At 36.3% G+C, this 26,549-nt stretch overlaps 1 protein-coding gene across 1 annotated transcript in view; it reads left to right on the top strand.

Annotated features, from left to right (window-relative positions):
• The window catches only part of LOC137153695 (sodium channel protein type 2 subunit alpha-like), a 109,189-nt gene that overhangs the window by 46,356 nt on the left and 36,284 nt on the right, over nucleotides 1-26,549 (top strand). Inside the window, exons 12-17 of the mRNA XM_067549344.1 lie at nucleotides 2,295-2,642; nucleotides 4,891-5,023; nucleotides 7,968-8,206; nucleotides 12,252-12,425; nucleotides 15,036-15,392; nucleotides 19,698-20,183. Coding sequence (XP_067405445.1) covers nucleotides 2,295-2,642; nucleotides 4,891-5,023; nucleotides 7,968-8,206; nucleotides 12,252-12,425; nucleotides 15,036-15,392; nucleotides 19,698-20,183 — 1,737 coding nt within the window. The remainder of the gene's footprint in view (nucleotides 1-2,294; nucleotides 2,643-4,890; nucleotides 5,024-7,967; nucleotides 8,207-12,251; nucleotides 12,426-15,035; nucleotides 15,393-19,697; nucleotides 20,184-26,549) is intronic.

Here is a 26,549-nt window from a genome sequence, read left to right on the forward strand (position 1 = left end):
TGACTTGCTTAAATCACACAGAAGAGTTAGTAACAGTAGAACCATGAACTTCTGACTCCAAGTCCGATGCTCTAACTACTAAATCACATACCCTCCTATAGTTAACCCCATACCCTGAATCTCTCTTGTATGCTTCCAGGACAGAGATCATGAGAGGAATACAGTAACTTGCTGTGGATTTATTATCTAACAGTAAAGTATCATAGCATGCATTAATCCATCATATTTTCTTAATCTCTCTGAAATCCTTCCTTCCTTTTACCAAGTCCCCCATCAGCAAGTACCACTGAAACTGTCATAGAATCTTAAATTTAAATACTCTCCATAACACTGAACTAAATGTTAATTCATCTTGTTAAATGAATAATTAAAACCCATTAAAATCAAGTAGAAGTAAATATTGTATATGTTTTAAGTTTTAGATTAAATAAGAGAAAGATACAGTAAAAGGGGGAATGACTTATCTTAACAGACCATGACTTACACAAGCAGGGATAAAATAGCTAGAAGAACACCCACCTAAAGTAAAACTTTTCACCACTGAACTTATCAATGGATCTAGTGATCTAAAGAGTATCAAATCACCAATTTAAATAGCTAACTTAGTCACTGTTTGTGAAGCAATATCAGCACTTAGGGGCAAATATGCCCCTCTACGTATCCGGGTAATGGTCAAAATGCAATGGAGATGCCATCTCTCTGTTGTGCAAGAAAGGGAGCCAGATGGGAGAGTCTGTGCTGGAAAGATTCTGTGCCTCTTGTGTGCCACACAGTGAACTCCCCAGAGATTGTACATCACAGTGTGGGGGTGGTGGTTAACATGATGAACAGGCTAGAAGAGTAGAGAAAATACAGCAAATGGGGTCTGTGCACTGCTCTGATCAACCGACTCAAGACTCTATGTGCGTGCATATGAGTGGGGAGCACATCCACAGCTCTCTTCTCACACCCTATTCACCATTGATCTCCTCCTGCATGCATAGCAACTGCTACAGATTTGGTGTGAGGGTTCTATTTACTATGAATATGTCTTTTGAGCACACGTCTAAGAAGCACACAGCTCTTTCAACTCTGACTGTGCACTTTTCCCTCTGGAATTATTCCCTTAGGGCCCAACCTTGAGCATAGAGAACTCTTATCAAAATCAATGGGAGTCCAGCCTATGGAGGTTTGCAGAATTAGGCGTTAGAAATTATTACAAAAATGTATGATCTCAAAAATTTTGAGTTGTATAACCTAAATTAAAGATGAATATACTGCAGTCTTTGTTATACTATTTGTCAAACAAATTACAGTGCCACCAAGTAAATAAGTGTAACAATTAATTTTGGCAGATATGTAACTATACAGAGTATTGATATGTAATTGCAGAATATAAATGATGTATAATTAAGTTATAAAAAATACAAAATTAAATATAATAAATTACCAAGAAAGATCAAAGTTAGTCAAAGAGGGCACCTCTATCTAATTGATATAACTTCCTAAAAAGGGAGATGGAGATGCATACACAAATCACAGAAGTTTGGCATACCTTTCAAAATATATGGAAATGAAAACCTTTTTTAGTGGATGCAATGCAGGAAAGAAGCTATATATAAAATTACACCCCAAAAACTATGTTATGAGACTATTATTAACTTTACAATGTCATGCACTCTAAAGTTAGGAAATGCCAGAAATAAGGTCACCTAAACAATGTTAGTTCAGCTTCCTTGTGTGTATGCATTATGATAGAATTACATGACCACATACTATTTTTTCCACAGGACCCCTGCTTCATTCAGTGCACAGGATTGATCTACTTTGGGCATGATTCAGGGTTATGTAGTGAAGGAGACTATTGTCTCTAGAGTCCATGCTTCATATGTTGAAAAGCTGAAAGGTGTGTAGTGAATGACGAAGGAGAATGCAAGATGTTCTCCTGGTGTAGCCAGCTGAATGCTGCCCTGGGGAATTGGATTCTACCCCTGCTTCTGCCACAGATATATCTTAGATATCTGCCCTTTTCTCGCTGCCAATGACTTTAACTGCTAAATACTACTGCCCCTTGGCACAAAACACTCTGATACCAGTGGCTGGACTGCATTTCCCTTCTTCCCCCTGTACTACTTTTTCTGATGACGCCCTCCTAACACTTCAAAAATTATTCCTCCCCTCTAGTAGATGACATGCTTAAAAATGAATAAATATCCTTTCTCTAGATCATGGTAACGACTTACCATGAGAAAACAAGGTATTATATTTTTAAGTGTTTACTAATGCTGTTCTTTGGGGGGTTGGCTTTCCTACAGTCTTTGCTGAGCATTCGTGGCTCCCTGTTTTCCCCAAGGCGCAACAGCAAAACAAGTATTTTCAGCTTCAGAGGTCGTGCAAAGGATATAGGATCAGAAAATGACTTTGCTGATGATGAACACAGCACTCTTGAAGACAATGAAAGCAGAAGAGATTCTCTCTTTGTTCCAAACAGACATGGTGAAAGGCGCAACAGTAACATTAGTCAAGCCAGTATGTCATCCAGGATGGTACCAGCACTTCCACCAAATGGGAAGATGCACAGCACTGTAGATTGCAATGGGGTGGTTTCCTTGGTTGGAGGACCTTCTGCTCTCACTTCGCCTACTGGACAACTTCTCCCAGAGGTGATCATAGATAAATCACTAATTATTGTAACTTCACTGTCATATAAACAAGTTTGACATAGTTCCGGCCAGTGTTTCTGCAGCTGCAAATTCATCTATATCTTGTAATCTTTTAACATAATAAAGGGGGGGAAAATCTCCTTTCAGATACATATGGCAGAACTCTGAGTTTTGCCTCAACAAAGAGAGAAGAATAGAAAAACTTCCTTTACTCCATAACTAAGTAAAAGTACAGTACTTGCAAACACATAGAATTAAAAAGACAAGGGTCGAGATCCTATTCCCTTTAAACTCAATGGCAAAACCACAAAAACTTCAAGACCAGGTACATAATATTAATGAGAAAAATGTGTTTATTATACACCCATCCAACTGCATTGAATTTCAGCTGAAGTCGTAGAATTCTGGAATCCTATGTGAGATATTTAAAATATTTATAAAAAAAGATGGTATATACAATATAATGTAGTACAAAAAAGTATTCTGTCAATGACACTGGTTAGTTTTTAACAGCACTGAATTTAATCAAGAAAACATCTTCATTACAATGTAGTATTAAAATTTCACTACTACCATATATTTCTTGTTTTGTTTCTACGTTTATTTCCTATCTTGACATAGGTCTTCAGACCAGAAATTCAAAAAATTAACTAAGGGAAATGTCAGTTGGTACATGTGTGCTTGTGCATATTTTTGATAGATCTTTTCATCTAAAAAAAGATTCAACCTGTTTATGTCATCTCCTTTTCAGGAATTATCACTTGTACAGAGCTTTTCATCTTCATGCTAAGCCAACATTAACCAATTAATCATTGCAACCCCCTTATGAAGTAAGCAAGCATTATTATCCCTATTTTACAGGTGGGAAAACTAAAGCCGAGAGAGTAAGGGCTTGTCTACACTGTATTAGTCCACACCAGCTGGGAACAGGAGATAAATACTAATGTGCACCGGCATGATGTGCACTAACGGGCCCCTGTGGCATGTGCTGGTGCACATTAAAAGTTCCCTGGTGCACATTAATGTAGTCCCGTTTCAAACAATACTCCATTAACACACACTAGGGATCTTTTAGTAACTGCCTGAAGGCGCCACAATGGCCAGTTAGGTGTGTTTTAAATTTACATCCTATACAATGCAGACCAATGCAGTATGTAGTGCCCTAAGTGACTTGCAAAAGCCACACAGTGATTTGGAGAGATCAGGAATTAGGATTCAGGAAGTCCCAACTCCCACTCCTGTGCTCAGGCCACTGGATCATGTCTCATGCAAGACAAGAAGAAAAACTGTACAGAAATACACATACTCAGAAGCAGTAGCTTGCTAAAGAACCTTTAAATCAGAATTTAATATTTATTGCTTTATAAAGGTAACTTGAGATCATACAAAACAGAAAGCAAAAGTCCAACACCATCTTATATTGTATACCCTAAACATTTAAAAACTGGAATAGAACTAGGAAAATATGTGCTTAATTATATATTTATTATAACCCTTTTGAAACAATGAAGTGGATGAAAAAGCAATTATTATAACTTGATTTTTCCATCATAAGAAATGCTTTTATATTTTTATAGAAATTGTGAGATTTCTTAGCAGGATGGAAATGCAACATTTAATACCATTAGCATAATTAATTCTCTCCTACTGTATTTTATGCATCAACATTATCTTTTTAAATACTAGTTTAATATTTCTTTGTCATTGCCACCTTATGACTGTCAAATATGCACACCTGGCTGGAACTTAGGCTACAACTATGGTTAATTTCTTAAGAGATTAATAAGCATTTAGGAAAAAGATACCTGGCAACCAATTTTAGGTTTTGCACAGTATTCATTTAAATTAGCCACCGGCCCCAGCATTCCTTGGAAATTTGTCCCCCAAAATGAGAGTCACCTTGCAAGTACTTTCTCAAACAACCCCTTCAATGAGAGAACCTAAATCTCTGCTGGAACCTAAATCCTTCCCCCCCTCCAGTCTAATCACACTGCATTTATTTGCATATGCCCACTTCCAATCAGCTCACTGCTTGTTGGGGTAGTTTGAAATTTCCACCAGACAGCTTGGAAACAGTTAAGATAATTCTAGTGGAGACAGAAACCTGCAGTATGTAGGAAAGTCGAATACATTGGATAAGAAGCTGTTCACAGCTGACTTTCTTTGAAAGTCACTATAGGATTTGTATATTGTGATATTAATAAGTTGCTGAAAATGATGGTTTAATTCACCAGCATTTTATTTGCAGGGCACCACTACAGAAACAGAAATAAGAAAGAGAAGACTGAGTTCTTACCAAATTTCCATGGAAATGTTGGAAGATTCTACTGCAAGACAAAGAGCAATGAGTATAGCCAGCATACTCACAAACACAATGGAAGGCATGGGATATATTTCATTTTTACACACATTTCAGTGAATTTGCACTAGCTACACTTAAGACAAGACATACACAATTTCATTTGTATTTGTATGATTGGACAGGTGAACTCTGTACAGTGCTGGAAGTACTTAATGAACATTTCCATCACATGTTCTTAATCATTTATCTTGATTTACTGCAAGGTTCCTATAATACTGCTCCTAATTGATATATATTTGTATATATTGCCTAGAATAGTGTAGGAGAAACAAAATGTTAGGAAATAGTGCCCTGTGAGGAGAAAGAGAGAGAGTTTTCTCTTAGTGCACTGAAAGGGAGATCAGACCTGAACGGTAACAGCCATCCTAGTCTTTTTTTTTTTCTTTGTTAAATGCAAAAGGGAAAAGACTATTACATAATACTAGCATATATGATGAAGTAGCAGAGGCCTAAGAGAGAGCTGACAGAGCAGAAAGAGATTTCTTCCTAAAACATTAGGTCAACAGGAAAATTAAAGCATATCTTCACAGGAGCTATTATTACGTATTAATAATTTGTTTATGGCAGTCCTAGTGATGTGTTATGTATGGTCCTTGCCAAAACAGTTTAAAGTCAAAGGACAGACTGACAAGTATGGAAAGGGAACAACAACAAGGGATATCTTTTGGTTAAAAAAAAAACCTATAAAATGGTAGTTGGCTCCCTCCAATCCAAAACATCCACTGCTTCTCTTGAGTTACACTAGAGAGGTGCAGACAAGAGTATAAACAACATTTTATATAAAAGTTAAAAAAAAAACATATATTGCAAGTTCCTTCTATAAAATATTTATTCACAGAAACTACAAGAATGAAAGGCAGTTTGGAAACATGATGGAAACAGAACTTCATTCAAATAACAAAACATTTTTGACTTGCTCATAATAGCTTTTGATAGTGTGACTGATTAACATGTGTAGGAAATTTTTAACAGCTGATCGAGAAAGTCAGACAAAGCCCATTTAATTTCCTTTGTAACATGTGTCCTTCACCTCATACTTTAAAGAAAATTTATAAACAAAACTTACAAAGTATTCTTCAAATTCATTTGTGAAAAGTCAAAATTTCAACAGCTTTTTAAAAATGAGTCACTTTCTCTTTTTTCAGAGAGGCAAATCAATCCAAGCTGAATTATAATCAGAGGTGAAGGTGTACATCACTTATTTTTTGTAAACGTACTTCCAATGCATTTTTGCAAACCTCAGATGACAAAAGAGTTTACCTTTCTACTAGATATGACTTCAGCTGAGTCAGACCTCGTACAAGTTAGTACAAATGTGCCAATGTCTCTAAATGAAGCATTATAGGTAGATGGGGCTATTTGCTTCCCATTATGCAAAGTTCTGGGCCAATTCTGCTCCCAACTATGGGAGTTCTTCCTTCTGTCATCTCTTCCTTCAGCTGAAGAGATCTCTCCCTGTTTACCTTTCTCTCCCTCTTCCTTTACTAACAAGGGCAGCCAGAAAAATTAAATAGATTTGGTCCCATGTCATCTTGACAGCTCCTTCATAGTCTCACAGGCTGTGGAAGATGGCTAGGGAAACCTGTGGAGTTTTCCTTGCCGTTCCAATCATTCTCTCTGAAAGCCCATTTTCCATCCCAGTTCAAGATCACAGTCAGTAACTGGGATGTAAGTGTTTGGGGATAGTGAAAAGAGTAGCCAGGAGTCTCAGCCCAGGGTCAGACCCAGAGTCAAGAACCAGGAGGTGAAGCCAAGGTCCAGAGTCAAAGTAAGAAATCAGGAACTGGAGCCGAGAGTACCTGGAGTGAGGCCAGGCAGGAAATAACACAACCATTGGCAAATGTTTTGAGCAGCTGCTGAACAGCTGCTGGCTTAAGCGCTGGTCTGCTTGACTTCTCCAATCAACCACATGGTTTAAGCCAATTAGGCAGTCTACTACAAGCCAGCTTCGCTTGTTAGATTGCCTGGAGACTTGCTGTGCTGCAGGTCCTGATTCCTGAAAATCATCCTCCCCCTGTCAGCATTCTGACTAGCTAAACCTTCAGAAATTTGGTTATTTCATCCAACCAACCTGTTCTATCTTAGTGCAGGAAGACTTCACTACAAATGTTTATAAAGAAGTTTGGAAATTGTTCACCACTTACTGATGCCCTTTGCAGTGCACACACTCAGACTCAACTTCTACTAAACAGTGCCATGACATTTTTTTTTTTTTTTGGTGGTGAGGGAGGTAATAAGGGAGGAGTTGGTTTTTACTAAGCTAACTTTTTTGCATTTAAACTAAAACATCTCAGTCTTTCTTCTTCCCCATCCCCAAATGTCCTATCAATGTCTGATTTCTCACACGGGGTGTCATCCTTGCTATCAAACACTATTTAGAGGCTACTTGGATTCTAGAAATCTGACTTTTATGATGCTGTCAAATGGCAGGAAAAATGGGAATCAAAGATTCCCAACTGAGGGCACAGGCTTTCATAAAAGATCTGCTTCTTAATTGATAGATTTATAGTAAGTGTATGAGAAAACAATTTGTCCTATTAAAACTGAGTGGAGGAAAGGATTGTGTTTGTCTTCATTCACATTGTCTTCATTTTTTTAAGTTATTTGAGTAAAGAATGAGATGGATGTAAAAATAAAGTATCCTTTACTCTACAGTATGTGAAGGCAGTGATTCAGTATTGTTCATGGTAATAGTGAATGTTTTTAGTCAAACAAATCCAAGTATGTAACTACACAGGTAATGTGAAAACAGCAGTATCATTATGCTTATACAGATATAAATATTGATTTGGAAATGTTCGTATTTAATGTACAAATCACATTTGACTAATTTTTTCATATGGTATATATTAGCAGCACATAAACCTCTGGGATATTTTTTAAATTTTAAACCAAGAACTTTTAGTGGGTATGTTAGGAAAATTGTTGGTTTTATAAGTTAATGTTGCACACTTTTTTTCCAGAACTTGAAGAATCCAGACAAAAATGTCCACCCTGTTGGTACAGATTTGCAAACACTTTCTTGATCTGGGACTGCTGGAGCCCATGGTTAAAAGTAAAACATATAGTCAATTTGGTTGTGATGGATCCATTTGTTGATCTTGCAATTACTATCTGCATTGTTCTAAACACATTGTTTATGGCCATGGAACACTACCCAATGACAGAACAGTTCAGCAGTGTGCTTACTGTGGGAAACCTGGTAAGTGGGTTGAAATGTAGCATGTGGTGGGTAAAATTAATTTTCCTAAAAGGAAGTTTATATATAATGTTCATTATATATATTTTAAAACTCGTTTTAACTTAATTCCAGACAGCCTTTTATAAGCAAGTTAGAATGTGTACCTGGGACTCTCACAGATAAGAGTGGCCTCTTCCATTGAGGCCAATATAGCATCTGATTTCTACAAGAGCATGATCAGCCCCATAATCTTGAGTTGTAATGAAATCATTGAATATTGTTTGACAGTATAATCTTCAGCATAGGTAAATTGCTTGACAGATTCCTTGAAGCCTATCTTAGACTTTGTCTTTATTAGCTGCTGGATAATGATTTAATTCTCTCCCCTTGGTGCTGACACTCTTTGCACAGAAAATATTTTTCTAACGTCAGAAATCTAATAAAATATTCCGTTATCAGAATAGCTCTTTGAATTGTAGTCAGTAACTTTGATATGAAAGTACTTCTTCTGTAAATGGCATTCCTCTTGCTACTAACATGCCATTGCTACCTTAGGTAACTGGAAAAATACTCAGCAAACTAGAAGGTTACATTTTATCCAGTATAAGAAAGTGACCAATTAGTTTTAAATTTACCAACAATATCACTAGAAGAAGGGGATGCCATTGAAAGGTTGAATTTTAAACTTAGAATTTCAGAACAAAAACAAATATTTTTTTAAATCTCCCGTGAACTGGAATTTCCAAAAAAAAAATTCAATTTCAGAAAATTTTCATATTGGAATTCTGAAATTTTATTTAGAATTTTATTTTATTCCCTCTTCCTGAATTTTTATATTATTTTACATTATTTCATAACATTATGTGCTGACTGACATGTCATAACGTGATGTAATAATTGAAATATACTATTATTTTTATTTTATTCTAAAGATCATTAAGGTTAGCTGTGATTTAGTACTGACTGAAACATTTTATTTTTTCTACATCAAAGAATCACTCCAATCAGTACTAAATTGCACATGCTGTTAATGATGTTTAAAATAAAACAACAGAACAGAATATTGCAACCATTATTTTATGTCATGTTAGTAACAGTGGTAGTGCTGACAGGTTATGAAATACTGTAAAAATAAAATAAAAATTTAAAACCTGTCAAATAAAATTTAAAATAAAAATTTGGAATTCTGAAACAAATTTTCAGAAGTCTCAAAATGGAGATTTCTGTGCAAATGTTTATCAAAGTAAACACATTTTCCTAAATGTTCTGATTTAAATAAAAATGACATTTTCCATCAAAAAATTCCTACCAGCTCTAGTTCTGTCATTTTTATAATCCAGACAAAACGTGGTATGGAATCGTATTGATACTAATACTGCATTGAACAAATCCCACTATAAAGAATAGCTAAGTACATTGGACAGTTGCGTGTGTAAAAGCGTTGTGCCAGTTTTACATATTTATTTGCACACTCTGTTAAAACCTCATCCATAGACCTAGGGCTATGCTCACTTGTCTTTCTGAACAGTAAGATCTGCCAGCTTTGTTTTTGTTTGTGAATCTAGATGTGTTAGAAACACATATATACTATACTGTCTCATTCACTCCACTTGCCATTTTCATGCTTACTTGCAAGAATCCTTTGCTTGAGAACAGGATTCTTATACATTTTCAATCCCTTGCCTGCACACAGGATTGCAGAGTGTATGGTTAGCACAGGGATGGAATGACACACACAGACTCATGTCACATGCACACCTGAGAACCAAAACCAACCAAGTGCCCTGATTAACACTTGGAGGTTGAGAAGTCTAGCTTCTATTCATATTGAACACTGATTTAGAAGGGCTGACAAATAGCTCAGTAAGAGGATGTTTTAAAGTACAGATACATTTTCTGTAGCCTTTATATTTTGACAACGACCCTTTAAAACAGTACATTAATAGAACATACAAACAAAGAAAACTAAAATGACAATATAAGACGCCCTTGTATAAAATACAGTTTCCTCCCTTCTGCAGCAAACTGAAATCACTCATATTTTCTTTGTATCCATCAAACATTCCAGAATATTCTTCCCCAAAATGTTATAATCTGTTTCTGAAAAGATTAATTTAGGCCCTCTCACTCCAGCCATTTGCGAATCCAAGTTGCTGCTTTCTACCTTCTCTTCCCTCTCCCACTTTGCGTTCCTGGTTTCCTTTTCTCTGCATGCTAACAACAAGTAGGTTTTACATTATCCATTCTAATAATTCATTAACCTTAATTAGGGGTAAGTGCATGCAGAAAATGTCCTCTGTCCTGGTTTCAATTAAATCCTCAGTTCCTCATTTGGTGGTTTGCATCCAAACAATGTTAATTTAGCATTTGTTGATATCATATTGTTAGGGGATTGATTGTGATGCGACAACCGGAAGATTGTGCTCTTGCAGTATTGTAACGGGAAGGAAGCAACAGTTATGAAATGTAATGATTCACTTTCTACACACTTTAATAATTAGTCATTTCAGATTGAGAATGACCAGTAATGATCAGAAAAGTAGATTAATTGCAGCTAAAATGTTCTATTTCTACTAGTTCTGATGGTGCAATAAAAACTCAAGAAAAATTATTTGTGGATGACGGGTATGTGTGTTTGTGAAGAAAAATGAAGAACAAATTTTAAAAAGTCTATCACCTAAGTCCCTTGACCTCTGACTTTTGGAGTTGTCTCCCTTTTCCTCTGATTATGCTGTAATCCCCCTTCAATCTTGTCTGTTTAATTGTATAGGTTTTGTTATTTCTGAAAAGTAATAGTTTTAAAAAATGTTGATATATGCCATTTGACAACGATTAATGTTTTAATGGCATTGCAGGTATTGTACTCCCAATTCCTGAAATTACTACATTTAGATCCAGTCACCCCCAGCATCACAACTGCATAGTAGTGGGAAAGGTCAGGTCAGTGGGATGAAGGAACTGCACAATCACAGTGCAGTGACAGAATTCACAATTCCTGCTTCAGCAGATAGCTAGGAAAATCAAGGACACACTTCTATGGTATTGCAGAACACTCAGGTGTACTTGGCACTATATAATTTGCTTCAAAATCCAACTCCCTTTACTCTACATGTTGCTTATCAGTATGTAGTGCTGAAGAGATCTAGGTGTGAAACCCCTGGCCCACTAAAATCAATGGGAATTCTGTCATTTAAGCCTTGGTCCCTTCAAATATTTTGAAACACATTTTTCCCATATGAATATGGAGCTCACAGAAGGTGCTAGATTGACAGCAGTGAAGGATGGAATCCTCTGTTTATCCACAGAACAGATACAGCCCAGACAGATCAAAGATCTTTATCCTATTCCACCTCCATACTTCAGCTCTGACCTGAAGAAGCCACCTTAAGGGGGAAGTTAGTTCACACTCTCTCTTTTCTGAGACTACCAGTAAGGATGCAAATTATTGTCAATTCTTGCTTTATTTTTATTTGACGTATCCTATAGGAACTGGACTGAAAGCACCAACTCATAACACATACGTTACTAAATAAATGCCAGAAGGTAAAGTCTTTCAGTCACTGATTTTAATTACTGAATATTAGTGTGTGAAAATATTTAGGAACTATAGATATATAACAATCTGTTAAATATAATAGTTATAGCCTGAGGGTGTCTGGCTGGTGGGTCTTGCCCACATGCTCAGGGTCTAAAATCATCATATTTGGGGTCACGAAGGAATTTTTCCCCAAGTCAGATTGACAAAGACCCTGGGGATTTGCCTTCCTCTGCAGCATGGGGCACGGGTCAGTTGCAGCTTTAAATGGTGGGTTCTCTGTAACTTTAATTTTTTAAATCATTTTTTGAGGACTTCAGTAACTCAGCCAGAGGTTAGGGATCTATTACAGGAGTTGGTGAGTGAAGTTCTGTGGCCTGCAATGTGCAGGAGGTAAGACTAGATGATCGTGATGGTCCCTTCTGTCCTTAAAGTCTATGAGTCTACAGATGGATTGTAAAAGTTTGCTGAAATACATTTATAAACAAACTTCCAGTAGGATTAGACTAATTAATTAAATTTTGCATTTAGGTATTTACTGGGATCTTCACAGCAGAAATGGTTTTAAAGATAATTGCCATGGATCCTTATTATTATTTCCAAGAAGGCTGGAATATTTTTGACGGTATTATTGTCAGTCTTAGTTTAATGGAACTCGGTCTTGCAAATGTTGAAGGATTATCAGTTCTCCGATCATTCAGATTGGTAAATATATTAATAAATAACATTTGAATTTTTTTTATTTACAGGTCCTAAATATACTTATAATTCAGCCACAGTATGTTTATATGGCACATTCTGAAAATCTAAATTTTAACTGCACGCACAATGTGATGAGGAATAGCATCAGGGGAAGAACATAATAATATCAATTATCAAGGTTGATGGGGAAAATATAAAAATTGAGATTCAAATAGCAGGGGTTTGCACATGTCACCTAAGCTCTATGTTAAAAACACAGATTTACTGTTATTTACTACTGGACCTGATTTTAAAAATTAAGCATCCACAATCACTCAGAAAGGCATGCTTAATTTTTGCACATATTTGCTTTCATTACAAATACATATAATGTATTTGTGACTGCAACTGTGCATTTTTCCCCCCACATGCCTAATTTTTAAGTCAGGTTCAGAATATTTACATTTGGGATATTGGTCATTATTTGTAACACTTGGGCACTAAGAGATATGCCCACCTCTACATTTTCAACCTTTTATACATTTTAGCCATACAATTCTCTTTAAAATCCACTGAAGCTAAGTTTTAAAATCTTTATAACTCTGATGAAATTAAGAGAGAGAGATACTATCACATTTTCAATTTTTGATTAATAATTTATTCTAATTTATCAGTTGAGAGAGCAAATCTTGGTACTTTTCAAGTCTTTTTATCAACAATACAGCAAATGATGGAGAGAAAAAGTTTAGAGATATGATATCAGAGTGCAAGATATAGGCATGTAATTTATAAGGCAGTATCATATATCTTATATATTTATATACATATATACAAAATACACATATATTTTTGTAAATGTACTTTTTATCCATCTGTCTTTCCCCAATCAAATACATTTATTAAAAAATAGTTAAGGTTGTGCAAGCACATAATTACCAATACAAACATAAAAAATCTAGAAAATCATTAAATAAGTTCTGACCCGACCCCATCCTTCCAAACATTTTGCGTTCTCTATATTTCCTCACATCCATTCATCATTTGTAATATATTTATTTCAGTGAGAAAAGGATGGAGAAAAAAAGGACAAAATGTAGCAAAAATTACAGTGAACTCCATTAGATATAACACAATACCATATCAAGACTAGATTAAAACTAGACTGTTCCTTTAAGACCCAGCCCTATGTTGATGACAGTGTGGCGCTGCCTCAGGCTGAACACTGTATCTGATGTGGGAAGTGTATACTACTTTACACCTTTAAGGAGTGCAGCATATTCCTCTCCATTCAGGAGTTCAGATGGAAAACTCCACACTTCCCCCACCCCTCCCCCCCGAAGCCCCAACCACCAAATAAGCTCCTGCTGTGTGTGTTGCCAAAATGAGATTCTACTCACAGCAGTTTGTGCAGATATTAAAAATATGATTATGTGTGCTCACGGATTTGGCTTCTCCTTGGTGGGGCTCACATGCCTTGCCAGGCTCTACTAGACTCCTTGCGCTTGATTGAGGGAGGAGAGAAAATGATGATTATCTATCATATGCCCTTCATTCTTGGTACCATAATGAGCTGTCCCTCACAATAGATTGTACACATTTTAATATTATGATTCTGTCTCCATTTTCCCACCTGCTTTCAAGAGCAATGAATAGGTTACAGTGTGAACCTTTAAATAATCATAATTGGGTTTCTAAACTGACACCTCAGTAAAAGGAACAAGGTAGGTCACATCTCCCAGAATGACTGTTTCAAGCTCACTACAGATTCAGGCAGACCACTGAAAGGAAGTTCACCAAAAAACAGGCTCTCGAAGACCTCTAGGGAGAACAGGTTCCAGAGGTGGGAACCTTTTGCTAAAACGCTCTTAGGTGCTTGACTTGGATTATTTAATCCCATGATCAGACAGGAAATGTTACCTAGTGTACTGGGTGATCTCTCAGATAAATGGATTTGAGTCCATTTAGGGTTTATCAGTACCTTGAAAGATTTTGAATGATATCAAAAAGGGAAAGATTGTCAGTGTAGCCCATGGATAACTACTGCTGTAAATTCAAAATGACTCAGACACCATGAGAGACGAGCTAATGCATTACACAGTAGATTTAAGCTTCTGGGTTCTTTTCATGAGTAGCCACAAGGAGAATACGTTGCAATAAACTAACCAAATGTAATCCTGATTCAAATTTTTTCACATTAAATATGCAAATTTCCTCTCCATTCCCTGCACCATGTCTGTCTCAATCTCCAGCTAATTCATTAGACTTCCCTAAATCTTTGTGAAAAATTTTAACTGTCTTAACATTTATCAGCTAAAGTATTATTTATACATTTAAAATATCCATGTCTAGTTCTCTTACCAGTATTATTTCAAGCCATAGTCTCACATTCTGGTTTCTTTAGTTCATTTTAAAAGTTATATTCACATTTTCTAAACTTTAACTGGGAACAGACTCTACAGGTTCTGAATTACAAAATATGGTGTAGACTGCATCTACAAAAATTTTGGATAAATGGCATTTAAAATCATTAAATGAAATATTAACACAGAACTTTTTATCGATAGAGATGTAAGATTCACATTTACAGCTTAATTGTAATTGGTACTAAAAACACTCCTTTGCTCTTTTTTTCAGCTCCGAGTATTCAAGTTGGCAAAATCTTGGCCAACACTAAATATGCTGATAAAGATTATTGGTAACTCAGTGGGGGCTTTGGGAAATTTGACCTTGGTGCTGGCCATCATTGTCTTCATTTTCGCTGTGGTTGGTATGCAGCTGTTTGGTAAAGGCTACAAAGACTGTGTCTGCAAGATTGCTACAGACTGCGTACTTCCACGCTGGCACATGCATGACTTTTTCCACTCTTTCTTGATTGTATTCCGAGTGCTGTGTGGAGAATGGATAGAGACTATGTGGGACTGCATGGAGGTTGCAGGCCAAACCATGTGCCTTATTGTTTTCATGCTGGTCATGGTCATTGGAAACCTAGTGGTATGTAATCAACATTTTTCAGATACTCATTTTGAGGCAAAAAAGTATACATAGCAGTTAACAAATAAAGGTTTTCCATGCTTGCTTCGTAAAAAACTGTGTGGGCTAGACTGTGACTCAGACTACATGCCCACACATAGGGGAGAGAGGGAGGACAGTTCCTCCCCCTCCCCCTTTACACTGCAGTGTGGGGTACCCTAAACTTGAGTCCAGATGTGCAGGAATAAGCAGATACTGCACATCCACTTACTCCCATTCATGGAATGAGTGAAGAGCAAATAATTAACTCAGAGGTGTTGTCTGAGTCACAGTGTCTCTCACAAAGCTGAAGCTAGACAAATTTAGACCAGAAATAAGGTGTACATTTTTAACAGTAAGGATAATTAACCACTGGAACAATTTATCCAGGGTCATGGTGTAATCTCCATCACTTGCCATTTTTAAATCAAGATATGATGTTTTTCTAAGAGACATGCTCTAAGAATTATTTGGGGGAAATTGTATGGCCTGTGTTATACAGGAGGTCAGACTAGATGATCACAATGGTTCCTTCCAGCATTGGAATCTATGAATCTGGTTTGGTGCTGTGTATGCTGCACCAGCCCTTGCTCAAAGTTGTGTATGAAGACATAATTTAGCCCTCTGTGATTCTATCAACTCTTATCCTTTTTTTTGTTTTGTCCCTTGACTAGAAAATATATGTTCCAAAAAACACTAATGTCCCCTCATAGACACAAGGCCTTGCGTGGCTTGTATAAGGTCTTTAATGTACAGTAACTGTGATTCTAGCTTAAATTAATAAAAATACACTCACAATTAAAGTTCATAAATGATTCAGTTGTGCTTAATTATGTAGCACATGTTGGATTCAGGTGCCTAACTTTAGGTACCTAAGTAGGTATGTAAGTTTTCAAATGTTGGCCATTTTCACTTTTTGGATATATTATAAAATGAACTCCCAGAGCAAGATACATCTGTACCCACTATGTGTCTGAAAAACTTCTATTTTAAAATTACACCATTTGTGGAGTACTCTAAAACTACCTTAAACTATTTTTATGACAAATCTAGAAAAATAAAATGAAACAATGATTAGCTATATTTTCAGAACAAGATTTGCATCCAAGCTGACAGCTAGATTGCCAAGTTTTTGCCCAATATAAATTAAATTGGCCAATTTAGAATTTTTGAAAAAAATGTGTTTCTAACCGGGAAGTAATGTTTAAGATAGAGTCTACTGCTTTTTATTTCAGTTTTAAGTTTCTTTTATTGTCTATTTTTGTAATATACTTTGAGTTGACTGAAAATAAAATTTCCTCCCTTGCTGATATCTCATCCTCTTTTGGACATGTATTTCATATATATATATATATTTTTTTTTAAATAGAGAGAGAGATAGAAATATATATATTTCTATATATATATATATATCTCTACGGAAATTGACATGACTACCCCTGTTCATTTCTGTGATGTAGAAACCTCATCATTAGGTCATCAGTGAAGTCAGTAAAAGTGTGCAGAGCTCTAGATTGCTTGCAGTGTTGCAGCAACCTGCTCTGCATTTTATTATTATTCTTTTTACTCAGGAATAATATTTGAGCCTGATCCTGCATTCCTTGGGTGCCCAAATATTTTTGTGACTTCAGTTAAGTTTTGAATGTGCAAGGTCTGCAGAATTGGCCCTTTCATAGAATGGAAAGTAGAGATCTGGCACATTTGCACATGTGGAAAGTTTGATTACACCAAAATGATAGTGATTGATTTTTTTGTTTGTTTGATATCTGTCCCGGATTTACATCACTCTGATAGAGTGGTTTTTAAAAATTTTTGTGGACACTTGTTCATTAAGAAATAGACTGACTGAGATCACAACTACTCAGCCATCAGATGACAGCTTCTAGTCCACAAAAAGTGGGAGTGTACTAATAAAGTTTGCAGATGATACAATGTTGGAAGGTATTGCTAATATAGAGAAAGACCCGGCTATCATACAACAAGATCTGGATGAACTTGTAAACTGGAGTAATAGAAACTGGATGAAATTTAATAGTGGAAAGTGCAAGGTCATGCACTTAAGGACTAATAACAAGAACTTTTGCTATAAGCTGGGGACTTATCAATTGGAAGTCACAGAGGAAGAGAAGGACTTAGGCGTATTGGTTGATCACAGGATGACTATGAGCTGCCAATGTGATGTGGCCATGAAAAAAACTAATGTGGTCCTAGGATGCATCAGGCGAGGTAATTCCAGTAGAGATAGGGAGGTGTTAGTACCATTATACAAAGCACTGGTGAGACCTCATCTGGAATACTGTTTGCAGTTCTGGTCTCCCATGTTAAATAAAGATGAATTCAAACTGGAACAGGTGCAGAGAAGGGCTACTAGGATGATCCAAGGAATAGAAAACCTACCTTATGAGAGAAGACTCAAAGAGCTTGGCTAGTTTAGCCTAACCAAAAGAAGGCTGAGGGGAGGTATGATTGCTCTCTATAAATACATCAGAGGGATAAATACCAAGGAGGAGAGGAATTATTTAGTTTCAGCACCAATGTGAACACAAGAACAAATGGCTATAAAACTGGCCATCAGGAAGTTTAGACTTGAAATTAGATGAAGGTTTCTAACCATCAGGGGAGTGAAGTTCTGGAACAGCCTTCCAAGGGGAGCAGTGAAGGCAAGAAACCTGGCTGGCTTCAAGACTGAGCTTGATAAATTTATGTAGGGGATCGTATGATGGGACAGCGTAATTTGGCAATTGACTGATCTTAGATTACTAGCGGTAAATATGCCCAATGGCCTGTTAAGGGATGTTAAATGGGGTGGGTTCTGAGTTACTACAGAGAATTTGTTTTGGGTGTCTGGCTGGTGAGTCTTGCCCACATGTTCAGGGTTTAACTGATCACCATATTTGGGGTTGGGAAGGAATTTCCCACAGGGCAGATTGGCAGAGGCCCTGGCGGGGTGGTTCGCCTTCCTCTCCAGGATGGGGCATGGGTCACTTGCTGGTGGATTCTCTGTACCTCGAAGGCTTTAAATCATTATTTGTGGACTTCAATAACCCAGTCTTAAGTTAGGGGTTTATTACAGGAGTGGGTGGGTGAAGTTCTGTGTCCTGCGTTGTGCAGGAGGTCAGACTAGATGATCATAATGGTCCCTTCTGACCTTATAGTCTATGATTCTATTAGTCCTAGATGTAGAAGTGTGCATATCCCATTACCTTAAACTAGCCAGACCCTTCTCCTTTAAAAAGTGTACTCAAGTGAGGAAGTTTATACCTGATTGTTTGATATATATCAATTTTGTATATAATATATCTACCTAGATATAGATGTACAATTGTCCATTGCTATGAACATTTAAAAGAAAATAGCCAGAGTTTATGAAAGATCTTGGTAAAATAACATAATAAATATGTTTTGTCCTTTTGTGTGCCATCTGCTAGCCTACAGTATAAATAATAAACAATATTCTCAGGGCAGTATTGATACTGGCCTCATTAGTGTTTCTGGCGAACAAACAAAGAAGGCCATTTTGATTTCAAATTCCTAAAGAAAAGAAGAGGAAATAATTGTGTGCTAAATGGAAAGGCAAGCAAAACTGAAATATACAATAACTTTATTTTTCATTTGCTAAGTGGTATTCTAAGCAATTGAGTTTAAAAAGTAAAAGTTTTAAAATACTCATGGGAATACTATAGGATTTAATAAAGAATGTTAACCTTTCTATACAGTTATTAAGCCTTCCTATAGAATTTAAATGAAAATTACATCCCTGCTAGAAAAATCTTAAAGAGATGTCTCTTTATCTAAGGACATAATTTTATCATTAAATTAGGTAGGTTTTTAGAATAATTTTTATAGACTCCTATTTGTTTAATCCTTGTTAAATTCTACCAGATTTTTCATAAGGACTTGGACAGTGTTCTATTAATACTTTGGTTGACACAGGCAGCCAGAACTTTTTAAAGCTATTTTTAAATGAATAAACATTGTCTTGAGATGTTTACAATACAAGCATGACAGCAATGAACTAGTATGCAAGAACATAGAAGCTAAACTGACCAAAAACTAAATGGTTTATTTTCATTATCTGAGTAAAGATGGACAGCACACAGTAAAAAGCGAGATTTTTATAAAACACTTTCATGTTTATTATTGTTATGAGATTATCCAAAATAAATTAGGGAAGTCTCTTTTAAAACACTACATAGTGTATGGTTTTTAATTTGATAGTGTCATTTAAAAATACTAATTTCTTATATACACACATATATTATAAAGCTATGTTTTCTCATCTTTTAGGTATTGAACCTGTTTCTGGCCTTGCTGCTGAGCTCATTTAGTTCAGATAACCTTGCTGCTACAGATGATGATAATGAAATGAACAATCTCCAGATTGCTGTGGCAAGAATTCAAAAGGGAATAGATTATATGGAAAAAAAATTACGGGAATTCGTCCAAAAAGCCTTTGTTAGAAAGCAAAAAGCTTTAGAGGAAATCAAAGCACTTGAAGATATAAACAACAAGAAAGACAGTTGCATTTCCAACCATATTGTCATTGAAATAAGCAAAGAAATTAATTGTCTTAGAGATGGGAATGGAACTACCAGTGGTGTAGGAACAGGCAGCAGTGTGGAAAAATATGTAGTCGAGGAAAACGATTATATGTCATTCATAAACAATCCAGGCCTCACTGTGACAGTACCTATTGCTGTTGGAGAATCAGATTTTGAAAATTTAAACACAGAAGAGTTTAGCAGTGAGTCGGATATGGAAGAAAGCAAAGAGGTAGGACTTTTTATATATGAAAAATTAGTTGTAATTATGCACTTATTTATTCATTGTTTAATTTGATTTTCAGTGCTGTTTAAAAAATCTCTCGCTGTATGGTATAAAAATATTATAAAATCAGAGTAATGTGTATGAGAATTTGGCACTGGTCCACCTAATGATGCATCAGGATTCCTAAGATGCTGCATTTTTACTGTCAGACTGGTAAACAGAAATTTTTTAGTCTATTTATTAGCTTACTTATTACAGCAATTGTGTGATTTATAAATATGGCATTTCTTTCAGATTTTATTATGTGAAGTTTTAGGAAATGATGCAAATTTCATAAGACATCATTTCAGTAGTAATTATAATAATGATCAATGCTTATGAAATCTGAGTCTTGTAGAGGCCCTGAGTACTGTAACTGAGAATTCAAGGGTATCTATCTGCACATATCTAATCTAATTTTATATCTATGATTTATATATATATATATAAAAAGTAAAAATATATATGTAGGCAATTTTTAAAGGTGAATACTAAGACATCACAGTATAAATAGACCAATGATTTGATGTTTAGATCGCTGAAAAATGTTGTAAATAGTCTTACTGAAGAGTTTGAGGTCAATGAATATGGCCAGCTGAAATGGAGTATTCCATATCTCTTCTGAAGTGTCATTTAGACCAGTACCTTAAAAAAGCAGTGTAGGAATACAGAATAACGATTATATTGTATATAGATGTAGAGGTAGCTTACATGAAAAAAATGATACTACTACTACTGTAACTGTTGGTTATTGTGCAAAAACCAGACAAAAGTTACCAAATTAAAAACAAAAACCCAACAGCTTCCTCAAAATAGACATGGCTGACACCCTGGAGTTTAATGGGTATAGATAATAATCTCAGGCAAAGAAAATTTTGTACAGTGGAAGTATGGCTCAGAGTACAGATAAGTAAATAAATCCGAAACAAGTTTATAAGGACATTATAATTATTTTAAAAAGTATTAGAAACCCAGGAATTTCGGCTTTAAGAGGTCTACAATCTATGGCTGTAAACATCCTGAATTTAGAATAGACATGGTTCTTGTACAGCTTGTGGGTAGAGTGCTGAAAGTATGCAATATGTGTGATGCTTCATCATTACAGTAGGTTTTATTTTTTCTATCTAGGAGCTACATATTCATGACTGCATATAGGAGGGTAGTCTGCTATAGATTTTTGTTTAATAATGCACATATAATTGATGGCAACTGTAATCTTACTGAACTGTGAGGAATAATTGTTTGTGTGTCACCTTGGCCCCTCAAACTTGTATCTTGTCTGCAGTCTTCAGACTCTTCCTATGGTTCAGGCTCACCACAGCCAGGGAACCAACTGTACACTTTATAAAGACAAAAAACAAAAACAAAAACCAAGAGTCCTGTGGCACTTTAAAGACTAACAAATTTAATTTCTGCAGGCATACGCTTTTGTGGGCTGTAACCCACTTTGTCAGATGTGGGTTAAAGCCCACGAAAGCTTATGCCTGCAGAAATTAAATTTTTTAGTCTTTAAAGTGCTACAGGACTCTCGTTGTTTTTGCTGTATACAGACTAACATGGCTACCCCTCTGGAACTGTACACCTTATGGCATACTTAGTATCAGAACACTGTGGCTGGCACTTTCGAATAAGAACCCATGTAGGGCTTAGGAACAAGCCCCCATTATTAATTTCCTTCAGGAGCTGAAGGACCTCTATCATTATCAACTGTAGAGAATTATCTCAGAAAGTCTAAAATTCAAAAATGTCAAATAAAATGTATTAAAAAACTGACTAGAAGAACAAATCTAAATGGTATCAAACACACATTTAGATCTAAAGCTTCCATACACTCACCAAAGCAAGCCTACTCATTTCAGTTTAAAGGAAATGTGATGGTCACAGCTTTAGCATGCTGTATCAATTAGTTTCCCAAGTCCTCTTTCTTCTCACTCTGGCATGCCAAGGTTCTAGTCACTGGTTCTGTGACTTTGAGTCTTTCAGAGGAACTTCCTTCTTTCACTCCCTAGAACCTCACTCCTCCTTTCCTTCATTCCCATTATACTCTGGAAAGTTTTTTAAGTCAAGCCGTGAGCAACCTGCATTAGAATTCTAGCCTTGAAGACATCTTTTAGCATATTGATGATAAGTTTGGTCAAGTCCAGGATCTGTTTCACTAACTTATGTCTCCAGCATAACATCCGTTATGTGTTCCAGTTTTATTCCATATTGTATGTTACCTTCTTTTCCAACTTCTGTCTCTTAGATATGTTATTTCTAATGCTCCTTTGGACTTGCATATCCACTCTCCAAATTTCTCCCCTGTTGATGCTTGTCCATTAATATGTATATACCTCTGATGCTAGGTTAAATTTCAATTTTTCCATTGCCTGCAGAGATGCTCTGCATTCCCTTACTTATATGTTAAACAACAGACCAGTTTCTCTCAGTCACAGTCATATAGTTCCCATATTTTCAAAGAATGCCATATATTTCAAAATCAGCGCATATCAGATATGATTTATGGAAACATGGCATTCCATTAGTCCCTATATGCTACATGTCTAATATGTGAAGAGTATGTCTTTATTTATGAATTACACATAATTTTAAGAAGGCCAGTCAGCATGCCCATTAAAAGATTAAGAATAAACCATTGTACTTTTTGTGGTCAACAACATTTTTGGTATGAATGGACAAGGTCACCTGAGAGTTCCTTTTTTTCCTGTTAAGACTGTTTGCATGACATTGCCTATATGTTTTCAAACTTTCAAATGTTTGGATTACTTTCAAGATGAACCTTATTTCTAAAAATCCTGCTTTTCTAATGGTTGCATTTGGTAAGTACAATGATATGTGCTTTCCTCATACAGAAAAACTTTTTCTGAGAAATTCCTTAGAATTAAAAAGCTTTTGATATTCATTCATTAGAAACTAGGGAGGCTCTTAAATTCTGTAAGGCAAATGGAGTCAGGCAATGGGATCGAATAAAGCCACCTGATGATCTTAGAAGTTCCGTATGAACTTTGACTTCCCAGCTGACTTCTCACATTAGCTACCCCATACTTCCTGGCCTCCGTTTGCTTCTTCAGGCTCCATATCTTTAGTCCATCTCTCCATCCAAGCTTTTTCTCCCTTCAGCTATTCTATAGTTTCCTTAGTATATCAACATGAACCAGGTTCCAGATGCAGGCTTCAGATGAATCGTTAAGTCTTCCGGAAAACTGCAATCAAGAGTCAATAAAAGGAATTTAAGGGAGAAGTGGTCAGATGACTCTGGATGGATGGAAGCTGGCTGGTGAAGGCTGCAAAATTCATCAGCACAAGCATGTGGATCTTAAGAGCTCTGCAAGCACTCTGCACGGGGAGGCAGGATGGCACTGGAAATGTAGGATTTCTATAGGACTGTCGTAATCACTAGTACTAAGAAAAATTGGAGTCCAACTGCTTGTGCTGGTCTCTGTTAATGCATATTGTTGGCAGTAGTTAGCTACCCATCATTCAAATATATACATTTACAGAGTGTATAAATGAATGTCGGGTAATTAAAGAAATAATTTTAAAATGGTACCATGGAAGTTAGGAATTCCATGTTTATTTTTATCTCAAGCCCCATTACTTTTCATTCCTCCCTACTGGATTAGCTCCGGCTCTCACTGTAGGGGAAGGTACCACCACCTGTCCCTTTTTTGTATGTGTAGAAATACTGCTACCTGCCCTTTTCTGGTAGTCTGTGTGAAACAATTCTGATGCTTCATGAGCAAGTTGTGAAGATTTTGTTGCCACCAGTCTGACCCATGTGTATTGATGATTCTGCTACTCTGTCTTCTGTACAGAGGAGGCTGAAGATTACACATGCTTCCTGTCCCAGTGTTTAAAAATTAGACCTCTGGAGACATGCAATACCATCCACTCCACTTTCTCTCTTAAGGGATTCCATTAAAACATAACTCTTGCTGGGAGAAAGGTCTGGCCCCTCAGAACCAAGGGTAAGCAGTGAGACAGCATTTCCCTTCCCCCAAACATGACACAAGGTTCTTAAAGTACTCTTAAGCACGTCAGAATGCCAGCAGAAAACATCCCCTTCAACAAAAGACACCCCTACATTTTACCAGGAAGGAATTGTGGGAAGCTATGTTGACTCAGGTACTAAAGTACTAACCATTTTTTCTGGTGTCATTGGTGGCACAGCCTCTGACACTAAGAGCACATATCTTAAGGGAGAGCACTAGAAACATTTATTTGACTGTGTCCATTGACAAGGCATGACAGATGTAGGGGAGGGAAGATGTCAAGAGCAGGTTTTTGAGTTGGAAATTACAGCTGTCAGAAAGGACTTCGATTTTCCTGTTTTTAGTCCCAGATAAATCACAGTGCAAAAACACTTTAGCAATCAGTTTTCTTTTTGAAGACAGTCTCCACAGGAAATGGGCTAGAGACTTACTTTAACAAGAAAGAGAGAAAGAGAAAGACAGAAAGATGTGACTGATTTGCCAGTGAATAAATATGCCCAAATATGCCTTTTCCTGTCTTGAAAATGGTTATGTGCTCTAGAGAACTCACCAAAATCATTCAAATAAATCTCATTAGAAATTTCTAGGACAATTTACGATTTGGGTAAAATGTGGCATAAGCATTTGACATTCTTTCAAAAAATACCTATTATTTCTGAGTCCCATATTCCAAAAGCAACTTATCCAAATCATCTCAAATTTGGTTTAAAAAAGTTTCCCTGGGATAATTTGCTAAATATGAAATGGAAATGATATTTTTAGGATATTAGGGGAAGAGGGATTATAATGAAAACTAAATTACAATCTTAACTGTGGAGAGGCAACTGTGTCTCCATAAAACAATTCATTGATGGAGTATCAGAGTACTCAGGGCTATGCTACATATAGTCTAAACGTTCAGCAATGGACTCTGGAAAAATGAAGTTTTGTATTCAGGATTGTTCCTGTACTTTACAACTGTTTCACTTCTGCCATGCTACTGCACTTATAGACCTTCCAGAGACAAGTCCCATTTGACTTCTAAACAGTTTCCAAATTCCTCCAAGTCATATCACACCTTTTCTAGAAGTCTGTTAGCTCTTTGTCAGTTGGAACCCTCAAAGGAGGCCTTTTGTGTAGTTAATTCTTCAGAGGTTAAGTTAAACATTATGCATAGGAGGAGGTGATACTAGCTTGGCTGGTACATGACTGTGTCCCACAGGCTCTTCACATATACTAAGAAAAGTCTCAGCAGCTGCCATATTGGAGATACTCAAATTAATATTATCGTTATTTACTCTGAAACATTTAGACAGCTAAATATTTCTCTTTTACATCTACTTGGAAATACAGCAGTTCTTTTGTCCCCGGTAGCATTCCCCAGTAGCATTGACTTAGTGCACCTGGCATACCTTTCCCACGTGGACCCTAAAATACTACAATATATACATCAAGTTGAAATATTGGGAGTATATTAGTTTAAAATATGGTTCAAGGTTCACATAAAAAAGTCTATGCAATTATAAATGCACACTGGATAGCTGCACACGTATTTTTACCTGTGAACTTCAGGCCTTCATTTAAAAAAAAAAAACTGCCTAGTTTGAATTTAATTTACAACAATGAAAGCAGCTACAATTTGTACAGCACCTTGAGACATCACAAATCACTTTACAGTAATTCTAGGGAAAAGTCTCCCCATACCCAATCCCTATGTGAATACAGAAGACCCTGAAAATAGTGGAACTATTGTAGTGTCACTTTGTGGAGAATGGGGCTGTATGCAGGGAGCCATTGTTGGGAGCATAGTTCCACCTGCCAAGGGCAAAGGTGGTTTTGGGGGGCTGGGTGGGTCGATATGTTATTACATGGACCAACAGCCAGACCTTTTTCTCCCAACCATTCAACGGGATGCAGCGTACAGGAAGATTACAACAGCCTTGAACATGCAGTAACAGTTGTTTAGTGACTCTGAGGCTATGTTGATCTGTGGAAGAGGATGCCTTTTCATCCAAATTCTGGGCAGCACCTTGTGTTAACACCAGGACTATTTATTTGGGCTTTACATGGGGAATAGGATTTAGCTCAAGAAAATTAAAAGTTAATCCATGGTGTAGAGTTAATAATTGAGCTGAGCGAAGTGAAAATTAATATGCCTTCAGTTTATACTTGAAGTGTAAGAAGGCAGGATTTTTTAAAAATTGACCACACTTGAGCTTCCAGAAAGTAGGTGCACAACATCAAACAGATAAAATAATAAAAGTAATCTATTTCAGCACTGAAAATGCACAGAAACTAAAATCGGTTTACATTAGCTGAAGACCAAGAAAATGAGAAGTAACTAATTTTAAAAGGAGTCTTT

This window comes from Emydura macquarii, unplaced genomic scaffold (assembly GCF_026122565.2).
Source record: "Emydura macquarii macquarii isolate MOO-44397 ecotype Brisbane River unplaced genomic scaffold, CSIRO-AGI_Emac_v2 contig_1253, whole genome shotgun sequence".
In the NCBI taxonomy this organism is placed as follows: domain Eukaryota; kingdom Metazoa; phylum Chordata; order Testudines; family Chelidae; genus Emydura; species Emydura macquarii.